The sequence below is a fragment of the Orcinus orca genome, chromosome 4 (genome assembly GCF_937001465.1).
Source record: "Orcinus orca chromosome 4, mOrcOrc1.1, whole genome shotgun sequence".
Classification (NCBI taxonomy): Eukaryota; Metazoa; Chordata; class Mammalia; order Artiodactyla; family Delphinidae; genus Orcinus; species Orcinus orca.
In genome coordinates this window covers 80,609,751-80,630,063 of record NC_064562.1, presented here as the reverse complement: position 1 = coordinate 80,630,063, position 20,313 = coordinate 80,609,751, and the positions used below count along the sequence as shown (strand labels likewise).

Genomic DNA, 20,313 nt, shown 5'->3' with positions numbered 1-20,313 from the left:
GGTCAGACTCTGCTAGGAGTCAGAGGTACAGTCAGTGAAACATGGCCCTTGCCCTTGAGAACATACAGTCTGACGGAGGAGGAGACACACCAGGATATTGTATAAGCGCGTCAGGTGCTCTAAAGGGCTTCAGGAGTAGGGAGGCGAGACTGACCAACTTGTCTTTGGAGAGTTGAGGATGGCTTGGAAAAGAAGATGACACTTGAATTGAGTCCAGAGAGACCTGCCGTATGGTGCCTGCAGTCTTCAGCAAATAGCATTCTCCTAAAGTTCCGCTGCTTTCTGTGTTACGTCCTACTTTTCAGCCCGATCACACAGTTGCCCATGATAATTAAATGAAACTTGCCAGATGGATGCTTTCGCAAGACGATGGCTTGTCTTCTTGCTCTATTTGTGAAAGCTGGCATTGGATCCAAACTCTCAAGGATGCCCCTACCTTGAGACTGCTTGTGGATTGTTGCTCTTTTGTGTGTATTAGCCAAATGGCCTGCGCATCAGCAGGGCCAGGTTGAATGACAGGTGGGTGTGCCATGCATGCAGACACTCTGATCCCTGCCAAGCCATTTGCCTGCAAGGAGGTGAGGTGCTGAGAGGTCGTTCTACAAAGATGTCATTTATCAGCTTATTTCCTTCCTTCGAGGAAATAAGCTTCTGATCTGTCAGTCTTTTCCTCTGACCATGTATATTCTTCCTGTCAGTTGCAACATAATCAATGTCAAATTCCCAATGCATCGGGTTAAAACACACACGTTATCATGCTTATCTTGAAGCAGTTTTTAGATATTGAAGAGAATATTTAGAGTGGCAAATACAGTTAACCTAACTGGTAGCAAACTTGATTAACCGAGGAGGGTGGGTACTCTGAATAGAAAAGAGTAACTGAATAAATGAATAACTAATAAATTAGTAATTAATACATTTATTGTTTCGCCTCTGTGAATCATTCTTGGTTCTTTGTGTGCGCCATCTCATTTAGTTATCACAGTATCCCTATGAAATGGGTACTCTTGTTATTCCCCACTGGACACCCGAGGAGACTTGGTGGAAGGCAGAGAACCTCTAAGTGTCAGAGCTGGGGTGCAGGTCTGTCTGCCGCACGCGGCCGCCTGTAGCTCTGTGCTCATGCTTGGCGTCGGCACATGCGATGCTGTACCGGGGATGCAGGATGAGCACGTCACCATCCCTGCCATCAGGTGCTCACAGTGGAGCTTACTCATTCTCAAAGGGTTAGAATCCTTCAGATATATTACCAGTAGAACAACTGTATGTCAATTCATCTTCCGTTCACTTTAGAAATAATCTCAAGAATTTGCAGTGCTTTAGGGCACCCTTGATTGAACATCAGTTGATTATTATAGTTACACAGAAATGTCAAATTAGAGCATTCCTGCTGATGATACAGTTTACTTTTTCAGTGATTATACTCAGGTTTAGACATATGTATAAATAAAACTCTTGAGCTGGTTTCCTCTTCTCATTTTCTGTTGCTGTTTTGTATTTGAAATAAAAGTTTGGAGTTAAAAGCCCATATTGGGTTTTACTCTTATGTTTTGACTTCTCTGTAAAAGGGTGATTCAGCTCCTTATCTGCACCACACCCACGCCCAAAAAAAAGGGGAAGTATTCTAGTTCCTGCAATAACTTGAAATTCCTATGAAAGTTTCGATAATTTGAAATCCTGATGGCAGGAAACCTTTAAACCGGATTTCCACCTTTAAGATAGTTGGGAATCCTAGAATCCTGATTAGATGCCGTCTTTCAGGTTCCCCCTCACTGGAAACAGAAACCCTGCCCGGTGGTCCTGCGACCTCAGCCATCCCCGGGACAGGGAGATCTCGGAGACCCCGGCATCCGTAGGATGGACAGTCCACGTGGGGACTGGGCAGCTCTAACCGGGAAAGCCTTTCTTGGTCAGACCCTCACATCTGCCTTCCCTGTGCCTTCCACTCACTGGTTCAGATTCTCCCCTTTGAACAACATGCTCCTCGGGGTCCCCTTCGGCCTCGAGAAAGTTTTTGAGGATTCAGAAATAGTGGAGTGAGCCTTGGTGAGGTTTTCCAGCAGTCTGACATAAGGCCACTTCTCTCTCCCTGCAGCAAAGCCAGAAATCCTGACTCGTGACAGGCTCATGAATGGCATGCTGCAGTGTGTAGCAGCAGGATTCCCAGAGCCCACCATTGATTGGTATTTTTGTCCAGGAACCGAGCAGAGGTGAGATGATTATTTTGGGTACTACTTAACATGCATAAGGAAAGGACTGCAATTCACTTGAATTTCAAATATGTTTTCAGATTTTAAAAAAACCAAACTTTGTTTTGATTAATTTTTTTTCTATCCATGTGGCTTTTTAAAGGACATAATTGCTATATTTTTCTTGGTAGACATGAATTTTGTTTGCTGAAACATGATTGCTGAATGACTTCTCTATTTTGGTGGTTATCTTCTTGGATTTATCATGCAATTTCCACCCTGCAGGTAGATAAAGCAATTTTCCAGGACAGAGTAATTAGATTTCCAATCTATACACAGGAGGTAATATGTGTGGGAAATGTGGCTGTAGTTATCATGAAAAAAATTACCTCGGAAGTTAATTGCCAAGTTACCAAAAAGTAATGATCGCACAATTACCACATACATGCGGCGTTTGGGAGCTATGTGTTTTAAAAAGGTTTTCTCCTTGATTGAGGTGCCCAGGACCTGAGCAGAGCACATCTGGCATTGTACTTCCTCTCCCTCACAATCCACACTTAAACCTTAAACTGTCCTTTCACATTACCTGGAGATGAAAATGGGGTCAGCATTGCTGTTTTTATCCATCAAATGCTATTTTACACTCAGGCCAGTGTAACGTCACGATCATTTAAATAGTCAGGATAATAATAGAAATTTCATTTTTCACGGAATAGACCTTTTTTATCAACACCAAGTTGGAAGAGGTTACATAGGATTGTTGTTCTCAGCTGAGTTTTAGTGGAGTGTTTTCTTTGGGGAGTAATAGGGGGTTCAAGACCCCTGGAAAGTATGCCCACAGGGAAAGCAACCACAGTAGTTTTAGACATCTGTTGAGCAAATATTTATGGAGTTCCACCTCTAGGCCAGACATGGGTCTAGTGAACAAAACACCTGAGTCCCATTTGTGAGTTTATATTCTAATGGGCAGAGATGGGCAGAAGATGAAATAAATAACTACCATATGCAGGTGTTAAGTGCTAAGGGGGAAAGTAAAGAGCAAGGTAAGGGAATAGAAAATTGCCAGGCATATGGGGGGGATAATTTAAAATAGGGTCATCTGAGTCTTTGCCGCCTGGAGTCCAGCCCTGCGGCATGATCGTACCTCGAGCCGTAGGGTCCTCACGTCTGGTGTTTGGCGGCTGGCCCTGTCTTCATCCTCATAGACTTTACTGCTTTCCTCCTCCACGCTCTTCCTTTTCAATCCTTCATACGTTCTTTCACCATTTATTTATAAAAGGATACTGTGTGCCAGGATATGAACCAACCGTCTTATTGAATTCATCTCTGATCCTTTCGATAACCCTCCAAGATGGGTATTACCACCCCAAGTTTGCAGCTGTAGGAACTGAGTCTTGGAGGGTTTAAGTACTAGTCGGAAGTCAACGGAATAGGTGTTTGAGTCCAGATTTCGAACCCACATCTCACTCTGAAACCTCTTTCTTCTTTTCCAAGCGCTTTTCTTGTTCATGGTGCCACAGACGTGCTCATCCGTCATCACACTCTTCAGTTGTAAAAGGAAATGTCTGATTACAAACCTCTGACTTTGTTTTAAAAGTATGCCACATCCAATGTGTTTGATCGATTGATTCTTTTTCCTAGAGTAAGTCTGCACTGCTGTTTTTTTCCCGCTAGATGTTCTGTCCCTGTTGGGCCAGTGGATGTGCAGATCCAAAACTCATCTGTGTCGCCGTTTGGAAAACTAGTGGTTTACAGCTCCATTGATGACAGCGCCTTTAAGCACAATGGCACGGTGGAGTGCAGGGCTTACAACGATGTCGGCAAGAGTTCTGCCTATTTTAACTTTGCATTTAAAGGTAACAGCAAAGGTATATTTCTTTTTAATCCAATTTAAGGGGATGTTTAGGCTCGGCCTGCCATGTCCATCATGATTTTAAGTCCATTCCATCCCTGGCCATGTCATTTCTGGTAATAGTCACATTGCACATTTGATTGTCATCAAACTGACTCAGTTTCATCCTGTGCTAGTTTGTTAATAAAATGTGTGCAGTAACCATGTACTATATGTATTTTATGCGTGCGTGCATGTATGTATGTGTGTGCATATGTATCTGTATAAAATTAATTGTGTATTTCCAACGGTTTCCATTAGGAAGGGGTAGAGACAGAAAATAGGAGAACTAGACTTACTTTATATCCAAACAGAAACAGAATTGGGACAATTTAAAGATTTAAATTCAATGAAAAATTATTTAAGTTGTGACTTAAAATCAGTTATTTTAACAGATTGCCAGACACCATATCACAAAGTTACCATTACCTTTTATGGAATCACGTTAGTGAGCTATTTCTTTACCATCTTGAAAATTTGATTCATGAGTGACCAGCTCTCCTAACATAAGTTGAACCATGCATGTGGACGAATTGATGAATTGGTACGAAGTCAGAAGACAAAGGAACTAGACACCTACATTCTTAGGGCTCGGTTTTTGTTTCTTGAGTTGGCAAAGATGAGTGCCAGAAAGTGGTGTTTGTTCAGTTTTTGAGTAACAAGGGGAAGAATCTTACATTGTTCTTCATCATAGGATTTTTTTCAGGTAGTGCAGTGAAAAAAACACTTTAAAAGTGTTTTTCTCGGTTGTGAAAGAAGCTCAATGTTCAGTGTAGAAAATTTGGAAAGTCAGGAAAACATAAAGAAGAAACTATAAGATATCCATAAAGGAAACACTTTAAAGTTCAAGGCAGGAATTTGAAGTGCAAAGTTCACTGAGATGTCACTTTTCACTGACAAACAGCGTAACGTTATTCTTGTGCTATGGAAATCGCAACTTCTTTTCCACAGTCGTCTGGTTTAAAGCTGTTATTTTAAAAGATTCCTTTGAATAACAAGAATAAGATAATAATCAAGGCAAGGAGCTCAGATGCAACTGGTTTGACTTCTGCCGTGATGGGCAGTAAGGTGGGAGGTGGGCGAGTTGGGGGCAAGGCGGTCGTGGTGAAGATCCGACCCCACTAACAGGTTGTGATTCCACGTTCCTCCTTCATTTTAGAACAAATCCATGCCCATACCCTGTTCACGCCTTTGCTGATTGGTTTTGTGATCGCAGCTGGTATGATGTGTATCATCGTGATGATTCTTACATACAAATATTTGCAGGTAACCATTTATTTGTTCTCTGCCTTGAACGCTATAATGGCTGAACCATTAACCATGAAAAGATGATGCCTCTTTCCCTTTTTCCCTCCACCAGAAACCCATGTATGAAGTACAGTGGAAGGTTGTTGAGGAGATAAATGGAAACAATTATGTTTACATAGACCCAACGCAACTTCCTTATGATCACAAATGGGAGTTTCCCAGAAACAGGCTGAGTTTTGGTCAGTATGCAACAGGGGCTTTCCACATAACCTTTCTGTGTACACATAACAGTGACTTTAGGGAACCCCAGTAGCTTCCTTTATTTTATTCCACCTGAAACAATAAGTGTTTTTTGTGAGATTTCACCACCTTTGATAGATTTGGCATCAAGCACACTTTAAGGAAGTGTATCTAGACAAATTTGTCCCAAATCCTTTATTGGTTTTGAAATGACACAAATAGTCCTTCAGTCCCACCACACCATTGCCACTTACTTCCTTGTCTTCTTTTCTATAGGGAAAACCTTGGGTGCCGGCGCCTTCGGGAAAGTTGTTGAGGCCACTGCATACGGCCTAATTAAGTCAGATGCGGCCATGACTGTTGCTGTGAAGATGCTCAAACGTAAGTTCCTGCAGGCTACTGTGCGTGCTCACCACCAGTGTCCCAGATTTGTCTTTTTTGGGGCTTTGTTTTTTGGGTTTTTTGGGGGGGATATAGTTTGTTTTACAACGATGCGTTAGTTTCTACCATATAGCAAAGAGAAGTAGAGTTCCCTGTGCTATAAGCAGGTGCTCATTAGTTACCTTTTTTTTTTTTTTTTTTTTTTTTTTTTGCGGTACGCGGGCCTCTCACTGTTGTAGCCTCTCCCGTTGTGGAGCACAGGCTCCGGACACGTAGGCTCAGCGGCCATGGCTCACGGGCCCAGCCGCTCCGCGGCATGTGGGATCTTCCCGGACCGGGACACGAACCCGTGTCCCCTGCATCAGCAGGCGGACTCTCAACCACTGCGCCACCAGGGAAACCCTAGTTATCTATTTTATACATATTAGTGTATATGTGTTAATCCCAATCTTCCAGTTCATCCCAAGCCCCCCCTCCAGATTTGTTTTTTGCTAAAATAAGATGTTTCTAATTTTAGCAAGTGCCCATTTAACGGAACGCGAAGCCCTAATGTCTGAACTCAAAGTCTTAAGCTACCTCGGTAATCATGTGAATATTGTGAATCTTCTTGGAGCGTGCACCATTGGAGGTAAGGCCATGGCCAACCTGACTCTTGTTATGGGTCAAATTATCAAAAGATGGGAGATTTTGATATGGTTTTTGACAGTGCTTGATTATAAGCTCCTTGCAAGATTTTGACCCAGGCGGCTAACCTCTTGCTGGATTCCTGCACCCCACCACCCAAGCTGTTGTACTTTAAGAATGTATATTTCAGGTTTTATCATCATGGGGCAGGACAGCCCAGGACATACCCTAGTTACAGTCGTGTATGTCTCACCGACATTGACCTCTTGACTATCTCGAGAATGTCTCATCTCCTCCAGAAAGCTTTTCTTTTACCTTGTGAGCTTTTATATTTTGCTGGATGACATTTAGCCACTAAAGGGTTAATGTTCATGTACATACCGTCATTAAAAATAGTCCTCTAAGCCTTCCAGCCCTCAAATATACACCAAATGAGCAAACATTTCACTTCTATAAAAAAGAAATTTCCAATTCGGAAGCAGTCATTAGTCCCCTCATCAAGGCTTTCTGGGATGTTGCCAGAAGGCATTTTGGTCAGAAGGAACAAAGATGTGTAAAATGAACCATTCCTCAAGGTCTGAAGAGACCCACTGTCAAGTTGACAGGGTTATATAATTTCTTAAAACAGCCCCCATAAATGTTGCTTCACCACATCACCAATTGTTCCTGAGAGATTTCTGCCCGAGTTAATTAGTTGCCTGTTAACTTCAGAGCTACAGTTCTTTAGGCGTGCACAACACCAAAAAAAAAAAAAAAAAAAAAAAGTTCGACAGATAGGCCCTGGAACACAGGCGATGCCCTGTCATTTCAGGGTTTCCCCCACCTCCTCGTCTCAGCTGGTGGTTGGTTTTCCTATTAGGCCACAGTTTTTTTTGTGTGTGTGTGCTCATCATCATTTCCATAATAACGTTACCAAGAGGCATGGAGCCCCCACTGTAAACAGAAGTGAATCAAATAGGAGGCTTGATAATAATGTAACGGTGAAAGCTATAACTTGTCTAAAACCAGCAGTCATGCCTGGCCCCTGATCACTTAGAAATTCAGGTAAAAAGGTTACTCTGCTGCTTTTTGCTAAGCAATGTTAATAGATAGGATCGTACTTGTACTAAGTAGGCTTAGCCTTGAACCTGAGTGTGAATGGCCGTGATCACCCTTGGGTATTTTTATGGGAGGCTGGATGGTCTGTATATCTCACCTTTTCCTAACCTTTTCTTAAATGCTCGTAGGGCCTACCCTGGTCATTACAGAATATTGTTGCTACGGTGATCTTCTGAATTTTTTGAGAAGAAAGCGTGATTCATTTATTTGCTCAAAGCAGGAAGATCACGCAGAAGCGGCGCTTTATAAAAACCTTCTCCATTCAAAGGAGTCTTCCTGGTAAGACTGATTTACATAAATAGCTGTTGACAGGCAGTTCATGGAGTCTGAGGGTTTACAATCAAGGTTGATTCTTTAAAAAAGTGAACCTGAGGTACTTTGAGGTACAAAATCAGAATTATTAAATGATTTAAATGTGATTAACGGTTTAGAAGGTTCAAATAGTGTTTTTAAGGATTGAAATAGTGTTGAACTTAAATTTCTGTTGATTCTTAAAAATGCATCTTTAGTGTTTTTCTAAGCTTTAGTTCTGTTCAATTGAATGAATTCTGTGCCTGTTTCTCTTATCATCGTTCTGTTCTTGGTGTCATTCTCTTTATACTGTTGAGCCGGGTACTGTATGCGTCTTTACAGTGAGACACTGTTTATAGGGAAAGTGGGAAAGGCTGCCAAATTGTCACCGTAAATTCCTTTAAAACCTTTAACAGAATGGCAAAGAGCTCCAGACAGCTCTCTGCACATAGGTTTCTCTCCATCTACCTCTGAATTATTTCTGTATACCTTACCCTTTCTTTTCTTAACTCATGCTCTCAAAGGCACAACTGCTCCAGCACATTTTAAAAACTTGTGCCTTATTTTCATCTCTTTCATCCTTGATACCATTCTGAACTTGAATGATGTGTCAAGGGCTTCAAGTTCCTTTAAGGAGAATCGGTGTAGTTTACAACCAGAATAGAATTCTGTGCCACGTCTTGCCTTTTCTTTCCAAGTGTTGTTAAGATCTGCCATTTAAGATTTCCTAGATCACCCTGCCCAACAGAAATCCTAGTAATTGCGCCTAATCCCTTATACTTTATATTTCTGCAGTTGTGTGGTGGGTTTCCTCTTTCCTTTTTATTTACTATATCCCCTACATTTTGAGAAGGCAAGACTTGTCTCCTAAACTTAACCCCAGGCCCTCAGGGAGACCTTGGTAAATATTGTTGATAGGCGGTTACCTCCTAAAGTGTTTTTCTATACCTCTGGCTAAAGTTTTAAATCCTAGGTGAAGCTTTTTAATTTTTTTTTCAATCCTGTAAACTTTGAGTAGTGACAAGTGGAAGTAAAATACAGTATAAACCAAACCATCTTTTGTTAGTTTCTCTAGTGCACATCCTCTTTATATGAATAAATGAGCCACTTTGCCTTATTTCTAAAACCTTGTATATTTTTTAACTTTCTGAAGTAATGGCCTAAATTGTTCAGTCCTGTGTAGTGTTTTCTGTGCTTTGGGATCCCATATGGGATTGGAACCACTAGCACACTCTGAAGGAGATTGTTGTCATGGTGTTTCTATGCTAATCAGAAGCAGGAAGTACTAGAAATCTTGAAGACTCTCCAGCCAAATGTTGCAGATTCAAGAGGTCCAGATGGTTCAGAAAATCATCCAAATTATTGGTGTTTATCTGAACCAAACTTGGTTTTTTTAACCCTTCTTCCATCAGTTGCTATATGTTAGTGATCTCTGTCTTCCCCCACTAATAACACATCTCAGAAGCTCTGGTTCTTTGTCTCTTTCATCTTGTCTCTCTCGAGGCTAATTTAGAGAGTTTGAAGTAATGTGGGATAATGCTTTTGGTTCTCTGCTTCTCATTAAATCCCTGGCATCAAGAGATGGGAAATTTCTGACCTGAGTTCCATCTACAATTGAACACAAAAACGGCCATCTAATTTCCGGGGATTGGACCCGAATGTTGAATATTAAAAACTCGTATCTTACTGAACAAGATTTTCCTTATTGAAACTTGGCAATGCTTTCTTTAAATAAAAGCAGCCTCTTATGTTCAAAAAGGGATGGTGTGCTCCCCCATTTCCCATTTTATTTAATCATGATTTGATGCATGTTTCATCTCTCCCAGTGGTGATAGTACCAATGAGTACATGGACATGAAACCCGGAGTTTCTTACGTTGTACCAACCAAGGAAGACAAAAGGAGATCTTCGAGAATAGGTGGGTACCTATCAAGCAATAAAAACAACTTCATTGACAGAGGGTTTCTCATACCACTGTGGAATCGAACACCATTCCTGTAGTGACCGGTTCTCCTTTAGGATAGGATCCAATGGCCTAGGATCCATTGCCACAGGATCCAGTGGCAATGCAAGTGGTCAGTGGCAGTTAAGGGTTGCAAGTGGATATTTGGGGTCAGAGCGTGTGTTATTGTATCTGAGCATTTTACTGCATATATGATAACATGCATATCAAAATATATCAAATACATGTTTTGCATATAAAAAATATGAGACTTTTGTATTCATCCACTGTTCTTGTTCCCTGAAGATTTTGTAACTTAGCCCAGGATTGGGAATATTAGCTTTGTGATTCGGTACCTACCTGTCCTTAACATTGGGGAGGTGATTTGCCTGCAAGTTCACATCAGTTCCTTGATCACCAGCCCTTGGAGGTATTGTTGTCACTGTCTTTTACTGTCCTTACTTGAAGGTTTTAATTGCTAGGAAAATCCCTTCTCCTCCTACCAGGTTCATACATAGAAAGAGACGTGACTCCTGCCATCATGGAAGATGATGAGTTGGCCCTAGACCTGGAGGACTTGCTGAGCTTTTCTTACCAGGTGGCAAAGGGCATGGCATTCCTCGCCTCGAAGAATGTAAGTGAGGGTGATTCTCAGAAGAGTCCTCTCCTTGCCCCCATGGCCCCCAAGGGGCATTTTAGAGCCATAGTTAGAAGGCAGAGTGTCATTTGAAATGTGGTAACCAAAAGCAGAGGAAATACAGTTTCTTCATGTTCTAACTGCTGTCTCTTCGGAATTCATGTTCTCATTTGTAAGCTTTAAAGTGCAAGCTTGTCTAAATAAGCTTTCTATGAATATATTTTTTATATGCAATGAATTCATTTAAAACTTGGTTTTTAGGATATAGGAGCTGCTCTTAGAAAATAAAGAGAGAATTATTTGATCAGCCAAAGGAGGGGGTACCTCATGTAGTTGCAGTGCTCGGTGAAGCATATACTTGGGTCTTTTTGAAGTTAGACCTCAAATATTGCATGTATGGTTTACAAAGTGCAGGGGAGTAAGGAATCAAGAGAGAGTGATAAACATTTGATCAGAAGGTTGGGGGTGGGAAGAGAATGATGGAACCAAAACAAGGAACATGGTCTCCGGAAGGGTGAGAGGAATTCCTTAGGAAATGGGACAAGCAGAATAGAATGAGGTTACAGAACCTACCCTTAAGTTATCATTGGTGACATTTCCAAACAATTACCAAACTCAAAGAGGATATAGGATGGCTGAAATAAAGAGCCTCTTCCCTTTGTCCTTAGGAGGTATCAGATTGAAGTTGTAGACATTTTAGAAACTCTTTAAAAGGGCATTCAAAGAGAAGCATGTAAAATGAGTTTTCCCTTTAAAAAAATGATGGGACTATTTATAATGTATTTTCCTATGAATGAAAGTAGTCCTAAGGAAAAAAAGAAGCATTTATTCAAGTTGGTTTTGAAAGTGATTATAGTAATTAAGGTCCTAACAATGTGAAACACAAATTTGAACATCATTCAAAGTGTAATCTAGATATTTATTTTTGGTGCACTGAATAGTTTAAACGTAAAGCAAAAGTATTGGCACTGTATGACATGAGCAGCATTCTAGTATTAAACATAGCTTTCACTCTTTAAAAGTTTAAAATAAATGTAAATGGTTTTCTTTTGTCTCCCACTCTCCTAATAGTGTATTCATAGAGACCTGGCAGCCAGAAATATCCTCCTTACTCATGGTCGAATCACAAAGATTTGTGATTTTGGTCTAGCCAGAGACATCAAGAATGATTCTAATTATGTGGTCAAAGGAAATGTGAGTACCCACTCTCTCTTGACAGTCCAGTGAAGGATTTTTGTTTCAAGTTTTCTTAAGTATTGCTTTTTAGGATTTTCATAATGCAAATCCTACCTTTGCGGTACCATGCATTTTAGCAGTCAAATTAAGTGTACTTTAGCAAAATTCCGATAATAGAATTCCTAATTCTAATTGTGTAATTATGGAGCATGTGAAGGAAACAGAAATAGCCTTAATTTTCATTATAGCCTGAGAATAGCAATGAACTTGATTTTGTTCAAGTGAAACAAATGTGGACCTGAAGGTCACAGCAGGAGAATTTTATTTTGAGACTGACATGCTATGTGAAAAAGAGAATGTTAAGTCTAAGATAATGTTCAGAGTTAGGTATATAGAATGTTGAATCTTATAATCAAGAGCTTATTAAAGACATTCATAAGGAATAATTGGCTTACGGAACATAGTGATTTTATTTCAAAGTGCTTTCATTGCCAGTTTTCATTGTATCATCAGGACAAACCCTTGGCATTAGAATGCAAGTCTTCACATTTTAAAAGTTGGAGAAACTAAAAACAGTGTATTTTAGTGATATTTGTCTGAGATGACACGGGTCAGTAGAGGCTGAAACCGGAGCCTATGATTTCTAGAGGAATATCCCATTAGTATGGGAAGCCAATAGTCTTGAACATATATTCTTCTGTATCTATTTTCCCAGGCCCATACCTATGGTCCAGAGCTGTTCCTGGAGGTAGCTCTTGTGTGCCTTATAATGATGTAATATTTCCTTCTCCATCGCTATGGCATCTCTGTGGGTGGGCTGTACTAGACTTGTTTCTTTGCAGAAATGTTCCTGGATTTACTTCCTGATGATAGCATGCGTTTCTAGTAACTCCCTAAGGCTAGGAGTGTTAATAACACCAAGTCCTCTCCGTCCTGGTACACTATTGGAAGGAAGAATGAAAGGTGGTTCTCTATCCAGGCCTTTGAGTATTGACAGAAGGCTACTGGGTTCTGGACCCAGTCTTGCTGAGTTCGAACCTGGTTCTATCATTCAGTGGTTGTGTGATATTTGGCAAGGATTACCCCAGCACCTCTGAACCTGGTTTTTCTCCTTTTGGTAATAATACTGTCACCTGCCTCGTGAAGTTGTTGTGAGGATTAAATGAGTTAATATACATAGTAGGGTATTTAGAATAGTGCCAGGCACACTGTGGCTAATACTTATATGAGGCACTTATTATTATGGCTAGATGTCTTATTTAGAATCTAAGTAATCATGACAGTGGTTATGCTGCAGCTTCTTAATAGCCCATTCTTGGCTCGTGACCTTAGTTGGAATTAACAAGGATGGGTCAGGTGGTTAGGTCCCACCAGGCTTCAGATTGTGGACTCCAGCTAAGCCAGTTCTACTAACCAGTCACAGATATCACCCTTCACCAGGCTACTGGGTAAGGAGACCTAATGGGACAAAATTAAAAGCAGGGAAACTCACACAACATGTTATTGGCCCCAAATTTACATCATAGTCATTTGAGACCTCCTCGTTGTGTCAGTTTCTCTGAAAGTTCTTCACACACGTTCTTGGTCGTTTTTGTGCTGTGGCCCCTATCATAGTCTGGTGACAGCTGTGGATCCCTTGTCAGAACACTGTTTTAAATGCATAAAATACATAGGATACTGAGAAAAGCCATTAAATGGAAATGAAGTTATTAAAATATTAAAAAGTACCTCTGTGATATTCATTACACGTGCTTCTTTGTTACACAGAATAACATGTTCTAACTGTGGGTCTAACAACTACTGTGATGTCTAAGTGATGAATATAAAACTGTAATGTGAAGGTATCTATGTTACTGTTGGTGACAAAGTCACAGGCACTGCTAAGACCTGGTGCTTTATTGCCTGAATTTATAATTTAAGGAAATGCTCAACTTTAGTTAGTCAACACAAGAATGTAATTTTTTCCCTTCCAAGTTCACAAGCTCCTGAATTCAAGACACATTGTAAATCTCAGGTTAAGGGCCTCTATAAGAGTTTTAGCATAAAATCTGGGAGGGGATACTGGAAAGCATTTTTTTTTTTCCTACTGACTAAAATAACTTTAAGACCAGAAAAAATTGTCTTCCCAGTTTTCAATCCTAAATGGATTAAGCGAAGGATTGATTTAGCTTTTTACGGTAAATTAAGATCCAGGAATTCAGAAATGTCTCTAAGAGGACTAGTCACGGAAAGTTTGGCTCGAGGTTAGCAGGAGGAGTTCAGGATGTGAAGTTCAGCCATTGAATTTCAACCCCAAATCTGCCACTCACCACATTGGAATAGTCATAGTCAGCATATCCGCTACTCTCTATCACGTGCTTGCTTGTACAGGGCAAGTTTTCAGACGCTAGTGAGTCAGCAGTACCCAGCTAAGCACTGGTACCCATATTATCTCATTTAACCCCCAAGACAACTCATGGAATTTGAAGTATTATTTTTGCTTTACAGAAGAATATCCTGAGGCTTAATTATAGATGCATAAGTGACTTTGCCACTGTATTAGTAAGGGATAGTTTTGGTTGCATATGACAGAACACCCCCAAAAAAGTAAAACAAATATAGGAGTAGCAGGCCGGGCCTGGTATGGAGGTTCCATGATGTACTAGGGGGAGCGAATTCCTCCACCTTTGTTTCTTTTTTTTTTTTTTTTTTAACCATCCTTGGTGTAGCCCTTATCTTCATGGTCCATGATATGGCCATGAGAGAGCCAGCCAACACATCCAGAAGAGACAAGAAGGAAAAGGCCACAGGGCACATGCCAGCTTCATTTTAAGGAAGTTCTCCTAAAGCTGTCACACAACACTTATATACCTTAGTGGCCAAAACTGAGCCACATGGCTGCACGCAGCTGGGAAGGAGCTGGGCCATGCAGTCCTTACCGTGGGAGGCCATGTTTCTATCAAGGGAAAAGGGTAAATAACATTCAGTGGTAACTAACCTCTGTGTTACACAAGGCCAGTGGTGGAGCCAGGGTTAGAACCCATGTATCTGTGTCTGACTGTCTGTGCTCCTATCCACCACACTGTACAGACTCAATGTCCCCATCTTGAAAATGGGGATAGTATACAGTTGAACAATGCAGGGACGAATCTCAGTATAAATTAGAGCCAGCCCTCCGTATCCACGGTTCCTCTGCATTCTTGGATTCGACTCACCGCAGACCGTGTAGAATTTATTATTGAGACATATTCATGTGTAAGTGGACCCATGCAGTTCAAACCCTCGTTGTTCAAGGGTCAGCTGTACTTGTGATCCACCTATTTCAGAGGCAGTCGGGGTCATCTGAGGTTATGTGAGTGGAAGGCCTTCGTGAGATGCCCGTCAAGTTCTCACCTCCACCTCTCAGCAGAAGCAACATTTATAGGAATATATTCTGTTCCGTTTTTTTTTTGTTTTTTTTTTTGCGCTTCATAATTAACATTGTTGACTCTGTTATGCTTCCATTGCAGGCTCGGCTACCTGTGAAGTGGATGGCACCAGAGAGCATTTTCAACTGTGTGTACACGTTTGAAAGTGATGTCTGGTCCTATGGGATTTTTCTGTGGGAGCTGTTCTCTTTAGGTAAAACGAGCCTTGCCAAAGCCTCCTTGATCAGACTTAGAGCATCTTCTTTAAGGTGTTGTCAGCGTCCTGCTTGCGTATTGTTACACTGATTGCAAACTGTTTGTGCCTCAGGAAGCAGCCCCTACCCTGGAATGCCAGTCGATTCTAAATTCTACAAGATGATCAAGGAAGGTTTCCGAATGCTCAGCCCTGAGCACGCACCTGCGGAAATGTAAGGGCCCAGACATTCTTCCTTCAGATAATGTTTCCCCTTTTATTTTCCTTTTTAAAGACAAACTCAGATGTTGAGGGTTTTCACTAGCACAGTTTAAAATGTCGGTTGGTTCCTTTTTTATGACATCCTGGTCAAAGGTCATTTCTGTAGCTGATTTTCATAATTCTTGTCACCAAATATACAGAAAGTTTTGGCAGCATCTCATAGACACAGTTTTATTTTATGCCCATGTCATTCACTATGTCCAGTTGCGTAGCCCTGGAATTATTTTTGAAATTGCTGCATGGCATACACCTGAGGACCAGTTAAGGGCATTGAGGAGTGATAAATGGCCCTCATTTTGCAGGTATGACATCATGAAGACTTGCTGGGATGCTGATCCCCTGAAAAGGCCGACATTTAAGCAGATTGTGCAGCTGATTGAGAAGCAGATTTCAGAGAGCACCAATCACGTGAGTACACTCTAGCTGGGCAAAGGACCTCTGCTCTCTTGGTTCCAAGCGTGTCCTTCTCAGGCTCTGGGGGTGAGGACTAAGCTACCCACCCCTTCTCTCCTTGGCTTGGGCTGTAAATTGGGCTTTGGGTAGGAAAGTAAAGCAATGGAAACAGTTTCTTTTTACCCAACCCCTCCATTCTGGGCCAAGGCTATGAAATAAGGAGGTGAAAGAGTAGAGGGCTTGGCACTCAGAAGTGTGGACATAGATATTTCCATAAGGATTTGCCACATTTCCTCTTCCACCCCAAGTGCTGGTCATGGGGTCGGCATGCGCTCTGCCTCACGTGTCAGGCTATTCAGCCTTTGGAGGGTTGGGGTGATGTGCACTAGAATAAAATCAGAGAAAAGACAGCTTGTTGCTGCAGTAAAATAAACCTTCTGCTCAAGAAAGCATAGCCAGAATGTGGCAGATAGCTGTCATGGCCACAAGCCATAGAGAATGAAGACGTTGTTTGAAGTTGGGAGATCCCTCCCAGTGATTTGAGGAGGGGGGAAATCAAAACTCAAATCCATCATTTGTTTGGCTTTTAAGGAAGAATGAGTGATCCTTACTTTGACTCGGATTTTTTTTTAACCTGCTTTTTTTCTGGTTTGTGTGTTTAGAACTGTCTTTTCTTCAGCATATACCACTGATACTTTTGGGTTGAAGCTTGCTCTTCCGGGTGTCTGTCAAAGCACATTTTGAATTAAACAGCATTTCACACCCAAGAGCCCGGTTCTCAATGGAAGACCCCCGGAAGGACCACCGATTTCTTAGTGACTGACATCAGCCTTTGGATTGGAGTTGGCTGTAGAGATTTATACACCTTTTATAAAAGTTAGATCATTCTCTTTCCCAGATGTGTCCCAGCAGAAAAGCACATTTTGCACCATCACTTCTTAGGTAGTCAGACCTTGGGGAAAATGAGGGATAGAACAAAGCTTGTCTTTGGTCAATATGATTTGGTTCTTGGCTGTAAGGTCTTGTAAACCTTCTGGCTTTAGGAGTCTTCATAAGTTGTGATTCTGAGGCTGCAGACGTGCCCCTTTGTTGCTGTGCTCGTTATGGGGGCTGGTGTATTAACTGCGGACTTGTTTTCCTCAGATTTATTCCAACTTGGCGAACTGCAGCCCCCATCGGGAGACCCCCTCGGTGGACCGTTCCGTGCGGATCAACTCAGTGGGCAGCAGCACATCCTCCACGCAGCCTCTGCTTGTCCACGAAGACGTCTGAAGCAGAATGCGCATCTGGGGGTCGGTGTGGGGGGGCTCCCCGACAAGAACGGCCCCCATTCTTTTGGTTTTCATAATGGTTATTTTGTTTTCCTTCGACTCGAATCCTCCTCCAGGGTAATGGACACCCCACTGTACTCCTGTCTTTATGAGCATACTTTAGTGGCCGATGATTTCTGTCATCCGCTACCATTGAGCTGCATATGTTCCCAATAGCAAGCTAGCCCCCGTTAACGGAATAACTTCAGACTTGGAGAAAGGGTGGGTGGGACGGGCTATAGACACCCTGAGTCTTTCCCAGGGCTTCTCCAATTTCTGCCTGAAAAGTATAGTTGATAGTTTATTTGAATACATGGCAGTAGTCACCTTCATTCCTCATAACCATCCGTAATGATACGATGATGCAGCAAGATTAGAAACCGAAAGCTCATCCCTTGATGTGGAAAATAGAATGTTATTCAAAGGGCAGAAGCCTATGAGTATCTGGGCTCAAGAAATCTAGTATTTCATGCTGGGAGTGAGACGTAGGCCGTGGAAAAATGCTTTCCAGGCACGAATAAAGACTGCTGGGTGTGAGCCTTTGTGGTCCTGACCTGTTTTCTAAATAGAGTTCACAATTAGGGAGCTGAATTGGAGAGAAGGCCTCCCCAGCCTGCATTTTGTATATACTCGTCTGTAAATTGTACAGATTCACATATTTGAGGGGGGATACCCACACGATGTAGTTTCTGGATATGATTCTGGCTTGAGTCTGCTGTGTGTAGGGATAGCTGAAGAGCCAGACAAGTTTGAAGGAAACCGTTAGTGCTTTTTTTTTTTTTCTTTTTTAAAGAAAATACATAATTGCCAAGCACAGTCTTAACAGAGATCTCCTTTGTAGCCGATGAACTTGCTCTAGAGATTGTCCAGAACAAGCTGACCAGCTTCAGAATGGCATTGTGTTCAGTGGATTTGATGCCGTTTGAAAAAGTGACCGATTTACTGCATGACTCCGGCAGAAGTGACAAAACAGTACTGTCTCAGTTGGATTCTTCTGTAGCCGGAAGTAAACTTTAAATTCAGCCTCCATCACAGACATGTCCTAGACACTGGGCCAGTATCTATATAAGTGTGTATGTGTGCGTGCGCGCGTGTGTATGCTTGTAGACAGATATTTTGGGAGTAGTCTTGCCTTGAGCCCAAGAGGGTCCTTCAGTACCCAAGAAGTCGCTTGGCTTTCTTCAGCACAGCTCTTGTTTCACTCCACCTAGCTGTGTAGAGAAGCTTACCAAAGCTTACATAGAGGCATATAGGAGGTGCAGTGCTTAAGGACCTGTTGATTTGCAATCCAGCTGCACTTAAGGCACTCTGTTATTTATACTCAACATACTCTACCTGTTCCTTAGACCTTATTAATGCTACTTTCCCACTGAAACATTTAAATTTTACACTTTAGGCTGTAGCCTGGATATTACTGTTAGAGTTTACCTTTTTTTTTCCTACCCAACTGGAAGAGATCCATGGGTACATGGCAAGGTTTGTGTGTTGTCTCGTGAGATTCAGGTATGCTGCCCTCACGGTTTTCTCCTCCTAGGTCTCTTAGCTTTCATTTAGAGAACTGTGGCCATTTATCTGGAAGTAACCATTTGCACTGGAGTTCTATGCTCTCGCACCTTTCCAAAGGTAACAGGTTGGGGCGTTTTGTTGTCACGTAAGAAGTTGTCGCTGTTTGCCATACTTTGAAAATTTCCTTTGTGTTTCTATTGACTTTGATTATAGTAAGAAAAATGGTTGTTAATTGTAGATGTCTAGGTACTTCAGGGGCACTTCACTGAGAGTTTTGTCTTGGATATTCTTGAAAGTTTATATTTTTATAATTTTTTTCTTTTACATCCCATGTTTCTTTGGCAGTGGCTTAATGTTTGAAATTATTTTGTGGCTTTTTTTGGTAAATATTGAAATGTAGCAATAATGTCTTTTGAATATTCCCAAGCCCATGAGTCCTTGAAAATATTTTTTATATATACAGTAAGTAACTTTATGTGTAAATATGTAAGCGGTGCAAGTTTAAAGGATGTTGATGTTCTATATGTTTTTCCTCTGATATGTTGTCCAATTGTTCACAGTTCTGAAGAATTCTAATAAAAGTGTAAATATATAAATCAAGTGGAATTTTTAATTATTTCAGACTCAGGGAAATTAAACTGGAAAGTGTTAAAGTGCATTCACCCTGACATTAGAATGGTTTGTACCTAGTGTGCGTAAGATACATGCGAGACTACCAGATTGCTAGGATTTATATACTTAAAGATTCAACAGACATCTGTTAAGAATTTGTATGTGCTGTATTTTCTCATTTTCTCTCTACAGCCCAAGGTCTCCATGTAAATTGAGAAATAAATGTAGAACACATTGAGATGACTGCACAGTGCTGTGATGATTATTAGGTTGACTCATGTGAAATGACCGTCCTGGTTAGCAGCAAGTTTATGTGGTTCAATCTAATATAACTGACATGTTTCTTCCTAAAAGAGATTGTCTGAAAATTAATATGAACAGTACGGTAATTCACAAGGTTGGCATGAGGAATCCCAAGAACGTGGCTTGTATTCTTGTTGGTTTGGATTTTTAACATCCCTTCCGACATGTCCATGTTCCACCCTTTCATCTTCATTCTCACTTGCTTCTGGAACAAAGTGAAGTTCTGTCACTTGCTTGGAGGGAGGTGACTTGTGCCTTTTAGTTCGGTACTGTCCTTTGGCTGGAGCAACCTTTGGGATCAGCAGGGACTGTCCAGACCATTGGAACCTGCATAGAGCCTGAGTGTTACTCCAGCTTAAAACAAAGAATCACCCCGAACCACAAAATCCTATTAAAAATGAGTTAAGCACACAAAACACCATCAGTTTTATTTTCTTTTTTGACATGGCATCTACATCTGCAGAAGTAACTCCTGGAAGGAGAGGGAAAAGGGGTGAACGGTGAACTGTAATGAAGAAGAATCCTTTTAAAATCAGGAGGGAATGGTGTGGCCAGAAACATCAATAATCAATGAAAAACAGACCCACATCTCGGTCAAGCGTTTTCCCATT

The 20,313-nt window shown here is 41.3% G+C and overlaps 1 protein-coding gene across 4 annotated transcripts in view; it reads left to right on the top strand.

The window, feature by feature from the left end:
• Positions 1-19,383, top strand: part of KIT (KIT proto-oncogene, receptor tyrosine kinase) — an 85,652-nt gene extending 66,269 nt beyond the window's left edge. For 2 of the 4 annotated variants that reach the window (XM_033425410.2, XM_012532460.3), the window contains exons 8-21: positions 2,096-2,210; positions 3,864-4,057; positions 5,240-5,346; positions 5,441-5,567; positions 5,845-5,949; positions 6,467-6,577; positions 7,800-7,950; positions 9,789-9,880; positions 10,411-10,538; positions 11,613-11,735; positions 15,206-15,317; positions 15,432-15,531; positions 15,881-15,986; positions 17,115-19,383. In XM_033425410.2, the coding sequence (XP_033281301.1) occupies positions 2,096-2,210; positions 3,864-4,057; positions 5,240-5,346; positions 5,441-5,567; positions 5,845-5,949; positions 6,467-6,577; positions 7,800-7,950; positions 9,789-9,880; positions 10,411-10,538; positions 11,613-11,735; positions 15,206-15,317; positions 15,432-15,531; positions 15,881-15,986; positions 17,115-17,243 (1,700 nt within the window). In that variant the 3' untranslated portion in view covers positions 17,244-19,383. The remainder of the gene's footprint in view (positions 1-2,095; positions 2,211-3,863; positions 4,058-5,239; positions 5,347-5,440; positions 5,568-5,844; positions 5,950-6,466; positions 6,578-7,799; positions 7,951-9,788; positions 9,881-10,410; positions 10,539-11,612; positions 11,736-15,205; positions 15,318-15,431; positions 15,532-15,880; positions 15,987-17,114) is intronic. The other 2 variants (XM_004268264.3, XM_012532461.3) reach the window with 1 other exon arrangement.
• Positions 19,384-20,313: the final 930 nt, after the last annotated feature.